At 38.5% G+C, this 8,961-nt stretch overlaps 1 protein-coding gene across 1 annotated transcript; it reads right to left on the minus strand.

Moving 5' to 3' along the window:
• Positions 1 to 3,739: 3,739 nt before the first annotated feature.
• LOC114491385 (dentin sialophosphoprotein) lies at positions 3,740 to 8,694 on the minus strand. The gene is made up of 4 exons (XM_028505443.2): positions 8,644 to 8,694; positions 7,543 to 7,629; positions 6,414 to 7,412; positions 3,740 to 5,927 (listed from the first exon to the last, which is right to left on the minus strand). The coding sequence occupies exons 1-4, from the start codon at positions 8,692 to 8,694 to the stop codon at positions 3,900 to 3,902; spliced, it is 3,165 nt and encodes a 1,054-aa protein (XP_028361244.1). The 3' UTR covers positions 3,740 to 3,899.
• Between the last annotated feature and the right edge of the window lie 267 nt (positions 8,695 to 8,961).

An 8,961-nucleotide genomic window follows, 5' to 3' on the forward strand; every position in this document is an offset into this window, starting at 1 on the left:
TCTTAAGATGAAATCTTTATTAGAACTGTCTGAAAATGTACAGACAGTTCTGTACATTTCTGGACAAATAGTCCAGCTCAGACTATTAGATTCCACTGTTCTGCAGAGTTCTCTGCATGAATGGCTTAGAAAGTAATGGAAAAATAGGAAGAAATCATATTTATGGCAGTTTACAAAATAAAATACAATGACAGCATGGACGGATCTGGAGAGCATTATGCTAGGTGAAGTAAGCCTGGCAGTGAAAGACAAATACCATGATCTCACCTATAAGTGGAACCTAATCAACAACACAAACAAACAAGCAAAATAGAACCAGAGACATCGAAATAAAGAACAAAGTGACAATGACCAGAGAGGAGGGGGGAGGGAGATAATGGGGGGAAAGAAGGGGAAGGTTCATCAAAGAACATGTATAAAGGACCCATGGACAGAGACAATTGGGGGGGGTAGATTGAATGTGGGAGGTTGGGGTGGGTAGGGTGTAGGAGAGTAATGGGGGAATAATGGGGACAACTGTAATTGAACAACAATAAAAAAAAGAAAAAAGTGATGCTGCTTTCCTGGAAGGTTTACAGAGATTAATGCCACCAACAGGGCCTTGAAAGCTTCAAGGGTGGTGATTCCCACCATTTAACTCTCCTATTTGACCTGAGCAGAAAACAAATGGATATCAGAGAATGACCATGGATTATTGTAAATTTAACCAGATGGTGACTCCTGTTGCAGGTGCTACACCAGGTGTGGTTTCAGTGCTTGAGCAAATTGACACATCCACGGTACCTGGTGTGCATCATTGCTCTGGCAAGTGCCTTCATTTTCCATAAAGATGACCAGAAACAGTTTCCTTGCAGCTGGTAAGGCCAGCAATATACCTTCACTTTGTACCTGCACTACACCTATCAACCCTCCAGCCCTATGTCATAATTCACTTCACAGGGATCTTGATTGTCTTTCCATTTCACAAGATATCATATGGTCCATTGCACTGATGCATTGATGACATTATTCTGACTGGAAAGGTGAGGAAGAAGTAGCAACTACTCTACATTTATTAGAAAGACATTTGTGTATCAGAGGGTGGGAAATAAATCTCACTAGAATTCAGAGGCCTTACTAAAATTCAGGACCTCAGTGGAATTTCTAGGGGTTGTGGGGTGTGGAGCATGTTGAAATATCCCTTCTAAGAGGAAAGATAAGTTCCTTCATCTGGCTTGTCCTATAACCCAGAAAGAGGCATAATGCCTAGTGGTCCTCTTTGGATTTGGGAAGTGCTACAGTCTTTGTTTGAGTGTGTTACTCTGTCCCATTTACTCAATGACCCAAAAAACCTGCTAGTTTTGAGTGAGGCCAAGAAGTAGAGAAGACTCTGCAACAGCTCTGCACCAGAAGAAAGGGGGGAGGGGATAAAACAGGGAAAGTCCATTAAGGAACATGTATAAAGGACACATGGACAAAGCCAAAGGGGGCAGGTTCGTAGGTGGGAGGTGGGATAGGTGGGGCATGGGGTGGAGCAGTGGGAGAAAAAGGGAGACAACTGTATTTGAAAAACAATTAAAAAAAATTTAAATAAGAAATACAGTACAGATTATCCATCTGTGTTTATTCAAGGTGTATTCTTAGGTTAAATAGACTAAAATAAGTAAATTGTGTATAGTAGAATTCCATGTGTTTAAAAGGGGGACATATGTACTAATATGTGTATAGAATGTTTCTGAGAAGTTCCACAGGATATTAGTAGTGGAAATTGCCTCTAGGGAAGAGAAATAGAAGACTAGGTTCTGGGATGATGAAGATTTAGTATTTTTGTATACATTTTCATAGCATTTGAATTTTTTATTTTGTGTCTATATATTATTTTGTTCATTAAAAATATCAATAGTTAACTTTTAAACATGTGATGCAGGGAATAAGTACTTGCAACCTCATTAAGATAAAGGGAGATTTCCTTGTGAACAGTTGTATAAATAGATGTTTATTATAACACCAAAATTCATTATTTCTTATATTCACATGTCTTGTAGAACTTACAAAGAGTTTCACACCCATTACTTGATTGAGTGCTCATCACAACATTTTGAAACAGGTGGGACAAATACTAGAAGACACTTCATGAAAACCCTGAAGTTTAAATGAGTTCAAAATCTAGAGTATATTTTCACAAAAGAAGTTTGGAGTGATTTACATGACTGTGATATATTGAAACCTGAAATTTCACAGTATTTTGAGTTATCAAGTAGTTTATAAATAGCAGTGTTTTTAAAGACTTCAGAAATATTCCTTGCTGTATTGATCTCTTGACAAAGAAACTCTTGCATACAGGAGAAGAGGCAGAAAAAAAAACAACCTATTGAAGCTCTTGGTGTAAAAGATGCTTAATACTAGAACGTAAATTGTCAACTAATGCCTGATCGAAAAGAAACATTAAAGAAGTTGCATCAAAAATTTGCTCGATAGATTTTTACCTTTAAATTAGTACAAACCTAAAATAATTGTCCAAGTGGAAAAAGAGGAAAATGATAAATCATCACTACTAAATCTTGAAAAAATGCCCTGAAATTTTATGTCTATAATCATTATATTTCCCAGTGTCCATGGACAATTCCAATTTACACCTCCTATAGTTATTGATAGCACTTCTTTTAAAAAAGTATCCTTTACTCTCAGAGGACATACAAATTTATATCCTAGGGTAATAAATTGTATCTCCACCCTATGAAGTATCACAGTCTAGACTCCAGTCTTCAGGGTCCTCATGTTCTAGTGTTTGGTTTCATCTCAAAACTAAAAAATTACCCTCTTTCATGCAGAGGCTAAATGATCAGTGCTCAGATTTTAGTTGCATATATGACTCAAATGAAAGTGAGTAGTTTCCAAGCACTACCCACCAGCAACTATTGGCTTTGTGAAAGAGATTGATAGTGAGGAGAGTCTCAAGGTCTGATTTGGAAGTTTTGGTTTGTGGGGGTTTAAAAGGGAAATGTTAACCAAGTTTGAATTGGTGAGACTGAGGCAGAAAACAACTTTTTCACTTCACAGAGTTCAAAAATTGAACACCTGCCTCCCAGAGTTTTCATCTGTGTCTTCGTTTATTTATTCCTATTTGGAGAGTGGCTAGTGGAGGCAAGACACCGATCTTGCTGAAGCACTGCATCAGTTTTGTCAATAGTTTCAGGCACTTCATACTAACTTTCCAGTGGTTTTCAGGGATGTGATACTAATGTCAGATTTTGTTTAAATCAGCCTCTGAATTCTTCTCTAACACCCTTTAGAATTTTCCTAATTTGGAATTACACTATTCAATAATTACAAAGATTATTCCCATGGTCCAGAAAGATTAAATTATTGCTGCTTTTTTTTTTATGTTACAGGTGCATTTCCTAGAACAAGCAAATGAATCAGCAGCCAAGCTGGATATAGTTGCAGCATCTTTTACTCAGCAGACTATCTATTCAGAACATGTAATTACTCAAAAGATTAAGGCAAAGCCACGAGTGTTTGTGTGTTTGTTCACTTGCCACATTCTCTAAAGCACTTGGCATTTCAGTTGAAGTTATCATGCACTACGTGATTACTTGAGGTTTCTGTGTAAAGTATTAAAGAATATTTTAATTGTCCTTTTATATTTAGTTTATACTTAACTTTATGTTTAGATTTACACTTTTAGCAAAATCTTTTCAGAATATATTTTAATACACATGTACCAAACATCAAACATTTGAATCCTTTCTCTGAGGGAATTGAGGCTTGGACTGAATCCACCAGTTTGACTTAATTCCCTTCATTTTCTGTGAATGTTTGCATATCTTCTGTTTATTTCTCCTCTCTCCTTGTTTTCTTGGAAATTTTTATTTTCTATCACTCACCATACTTTTCACAAAAGGAATCTTTATTTTATTCTAATCATCACTAGTTGAGTGATTACTGTCACTGCCTTCACTGTCACTATCACTGTCACTGTCATTTCCATTGTTCTTGCCATTACCAGACTTGCTCTTACTGTCACTCTCATCACTGCTGTCAGATGCACTGTCACTGCTTTCACTGCTGTTACTGCTGTCACTATCTGATTTGCTGTCACTACTATCACTGCTCTCACTGCTGTCACTGCTATCACTGCTGTCACTGCTGTCACTACTGTCACTGTCACTGCTGTCACTGCTGTCACTGCTGTCACTACTATCTGATTTGCTGTCACTGCTGTCGCTGCTGTCACTGCTGTCGCTGCTGTCGCTGCTGTCACTGCTGTCACTGCTGTTGCTACTGTCACTGCTATCACTGCTGTCACTATCTGATTTGCTGTCACTGCTGTCACTGCTGTCACTACTGTCACTGCTGTCACTACTATCTGATTTGCTGTCACTGCTGTCACTGCTGTCACTGTCACTGCTATCACTGCTGTCACTACTGTCACTGCTGTCACTACTATCTGATTTGCTGTCACTGCTGTCGCTACTGTCACTACTATCTGATTTACTGTCACTGCTGTCACTGCTGTCACTGCTGTCACTGCTGTCACTACTGTCACTGCTGTCACTACTATCTGATTTGCTTTCACTGCTGTCACTGCTGTCATTGCTGTCACTGCTATCTGATTTGCTGTCACTGCTGTCACTGCTGTCACTACTATCTGATTTGCTGTCACTGCTGTCGCTGCTGTCACTACTATCTGATTTACTGTCACTGCTGTCACTGCTGTCACTACTGTCACTGCTGTCACTACTATCTGATTTGCTGTCACTACTGTCACTGCTATCACTGCTGTCACTACTGTCACTACTATCTGATTTACTGTCACTGCTGTCACTGCTGTCACTGCTGTCACTACTGTCACTGCTGTCACTACTATCTGATTTACTGTCACTGCTGTCACTACTGTCACTGCTGTCACTACTATCTGATTTACTGTCACTGCTGTTGCTACTATCACTGCTGTCACTACTGTCACTGCTGTCACTGCTATCTGATTTGCTGTCACTGCTGTCACTGCTATCACTGCTGTCACTACTGTCACTGCTGTCACTACTATCTGATTTGCTGTCACTACTGTCACTGCTATCACTACTATCTGACTTACTGTCACTGCTGTCGCTACTGTCACTGCTGTCACTGCTATCACTATCTGATTTACTGTCACTGCTGTCACTGCTGTCACTACTGTCACTGCTGTCACTACTATCTGATTTACTGTCACTATTGTCGCTACTGTCACTGCTGTCACTGCTGTCACTACTATCTGATTTACTGTCACTGTTGTCACTGCTGTCGCTACTGTCACTGCTATCACTGCTATCACTACTGTCACTGCTGTCACTACTTTCTGATTTGCTGTCACTGCTGTCACTACTGTCACTGCTGTCACTACTTTCTGATTTGCTGTCACTACTGTCACTGCTGTCACTGTTGTCTGATTTATCTTTGCTGCTGTCTGATTTGCTATCATCACTCTCATCATTACCATTGCCATTACTGTCACTATAATTAGCATCTGATGAGCTGTCATTTTCATCATCTCCTTCTCCTCTTGAGTCACTGTCATTGTCATTATCTTTTGAATCATCAGAGTTATAAGATATATCTCCTTGGTTACTGCTATTATGGTCACCTTCAGAATTGGCATCATCATTGCCATTAGACTCATCACTGCTATTGGGATCATCTCCTTGCATGGATTCATCATTAAGCTCATAACTATCATATCCATCACTGTTACTGTCACTACCTGTTATGCTGTGTCCAACATTACTTTCAGGTTCTGATTTCTGGCCAGGTCCTTGCATGTTGTCAACCTCTCCTTGTGACTTAACATTTCCATTGCCCATAATCATTCCATGTTGTCCTTTGCTCTCTTTCTCTCTGTTGACTTTCCCAGCTTCTTTGGTAATATTGTTTCTGTTGCCTCTGCTGGGAAGTTCAATTTCTATTCCCTGTGGAAGAATGAATAAAAGCATTAGTTAGTGAAAGTTACACTGCAAAACTGCATTGATCTGAGGAAGACTGACTGAGGAAAGTGACCAGAGAAACAGAAGTTCAACTTCCAGCACTTCAGAAACATCTGCTTGAGCAAATGTGTGTTATTCAGCACTTGAAAGTTCTCTAGTGTTCAGATTATACAACAACCCACTCACATTTTTACCCAGTAGGAAGGAACTTTTATAAGCCGTTACATGGTACAGCCATTATTTAGCATAAGACTTTTCCAGAACTATAACCAAATTTTCAGAAATGTTTGAGTTTTAAAATTGTTTTATCTCAAAGTCAGGTAAGGACTCTGGCTTTCCCATCCAATACTCAGGAAACTTAGGTGCAAAAAATACACAAACGTCTGTCACGATTTATTTTTATAATACTATTAGTAGGGTGGAGGGGAAATTTTAAACTGTCATTTAAAAAAATCAGCTTCACAAACTAACCTTATCTTGGCTCTTCCCATTAGTACTTGGCTCTGATTCTTTGGTAATTCCATTTTCCACATCATTGTTTTCTCTATGATTGGGTTTTTGGGTGTCCTCTATTCTTTTGCTATCATTTCCTTCTGGAATACCATCAGAATCCTCCTCACTCTTGGAAGCATTGTCTCCGTCCATGTGCTGGGCATCTTCTTCATTGTCAGGGTCATCGTCTTCACTACTGATTGAATTTTGACTTAAGCTATTATCATTGTCATCTTCTTTTCCATGACCCTGACCCTCCTGGCCCTTACTATTATCAGTGTCCTCTTTTCCATTTCCTGTTTCTTCACCTTCATTATCACCAGAGCCATTGTCTTCATCCTCATCTTCTCCATCCCCACTGGGACTCCCATCAGAATTATCCAGGCCAGCATCCTCTCTATTGCCAGCTCCACTTCCCCCTGGTGTTTCCCCTGCCTCCTCATGACCATTTCTCTCACTTTCTTTCTGAGGTGTTACTTCACATGTAGCACCCTCATTTCTACAGGAATCCCCATTTGTTTCATTCTCGTGGCCTGTACTGTTACTGCTTCCAGCAAATTGATGTTCATCTTTTTCAAAAACAGTGGCATTCTCACTCTGACTTGCATCTCCAACAGTCCCATTCTTTGAATTCTCATCAGTATTTCCATTAATATCACTCCCATTTGCTGCTCCAGTATTATCAATAATGCTTACTTGTCCCCTAAGACCATTGGCTGTGGTGTTCTCTTCCTTTCCATGTATCCCATCATGACTGTATGTTTCTGGTCTTCCTGTGCCCCCATTCTCATCCTTGGGGTGCTTCTCTTCATTTACTAACATGGAATGCATAGAAGAACTTCTCCCTCCTACCTCTGCCCACTCAGAACAATTTCTCTCTACTTTGTAACCATCTTTGGTATACTGTTGCCTTCCCATTTCATTTTCATGCATGGGGACACCACTCTCTTTGGTGGTATTGGTAGCATTTAGCTCATCCTGAAAAAAAAATTGAAATAAGTTGTGAATATCATCTTGAAGTAACATAAACTGAAAAGATAAGCATCAATTTTGGGGGAAGGTAATGGAAGCTAAAAAACACCTTAGAACCACACTTTATATCCTATACCTGTATTGGCAGTTTTGATTTTTCTGGGAGATTCAAATTCACAGATTTGCCAACAGTGTATCTCTCCAATGGCTTGATCTGAGGAACCTAACAAAATTGAAAACATTCTTATTTTGTGTACATGCACATCCACAGACACAGATACACATTTTCCCTAAATGAAGAAAAAAAGGATCTAGCACAAAGGCCAAAGTATGCTCTAATCAGGTAGAAAGAGAAATGACTTTTTATAGGGCTGATGTGGGATTTAAACTGGCATACAGATATTTTTTTTCACAATGGTGCTACCAATTTCATTGAAGAATTAACCAGATCATTTATCTCAACTACAGAAGAGGAACAGTCTTTTCTAAAGATGAAAAGGTAGACTTTAAATATTTCTGTATAATGAGCCTTTTGCAAAGAACCAGACCCCACTAAAGATAAACATGCCCAAAGCCTCTAGAACAGTTGGTATGACAAGAGCCAGTGCATACGAAAATCAAGTAATAGGCTACTTCTGTGTCCTCAAGAGCACATTTGAAATAGCTGAGAAAATTCTCAACTATATAAATACCAAAGAGTTTGGTATTATGAAAACATATCAAAATGTTAACCATAGCAGCTGGCTAATAAAATTATATACAAATGGTTGTATTTTGTGAATTATTCTTTGTTGGTGTTTATCTTTATATTCCAAATTTTCTACAGTGAGCATATAAAAATTATGTCTCTGAGTAAAATGTTAGTTTTCTCCTATGTAAAAAAAAATTCTATTTTTCCCTATTTTTCTTTCTTGAAAACTTCCCAAATGATACGGGCTTCACTGATATTGGAATGAAGTTCAGAGCACATGAGCAAAGATGAACAAAATCTTTGTGATTTCTGAACACTGAATGTAAATTGATCTCAATGAATTTTAAATAGGAATCCTACTAACATGGATTTTGATTGGAGAAATGGGAGCATGAATTTGAAGTCATATTTAGTTTTGGGAAGACCCTAGAGATATCTTATCAAGTCTTTCATGCAAATCTAAATGTTTAGGCTTAGTTTATCCACAGACACAGAGTCGTGTGTGTGTGTGTGTGTATTTTTTTTTTTTGAGGAAGGCATGCTTACCGGAATGGCCCATGTTGCTGCCCAAATGCAAAAATATATGATTATCTTCATTTTCTTTAGAAATATTAGTTAATGGCTGTTTTTTAAAAAAAGAATAGCACAACATTACTTATAAAGCAAAAGATAATAACCACAGTAACATAATATTTGGTTTGTAAGCATTTGCTTTTCTCCTGGAAAAATATTTATCAAATATGAGAAGGTGCCTGTCAATACTCAATGTCCCTGATACCTGGACTGTTTGTGGAGGTATAGGGGGGCATCATCAGGCTCAGCACCGGTGTAACTACCTAGACTTTGTCTGCTTCTGCCAGGGAA

The sequence above is a fragment of the Phyllostomus discolor genome, chromosome 1 (genome assembly GCF_004126475.2).
Source record: "Phyllostomus discolor isolate MPI-MPIP mPhyDis1 chromosome 1, mPhyDis1.pri.v3, whole genome shotgun sequence".
NCBI classification, from domain to species: domain Eukaryota; kingdom Metazoa; phylum Chordata; class Mammalia; order Chiroptera; family Phyllostomidae; genus Phyllostomus; species Phyllostomus discolor.

Coding starts and splice junctions, on each gene's coding strand:
- LOC114491385 (XM_028505443.2), bottom strand. CDS start 8,694: ATGAAGATAATCATATATTTTTGCATTTGGGCAGCAACATGGGCCATT. Junction 7,413..7,542: donor AATCAAAACTGCCAATACAG/GTATAGGATATA, acceptor TTTTTTTTTCAG/GATGAGCTAAATGCTACCAA. Junction 5,928..6,413: donor ATGGGAAGAGCCAAGATAAG/GTTAGTTTGTGA, acceptor ATTCTTCCACAG/GGAATAGAAATTGAACTTCC.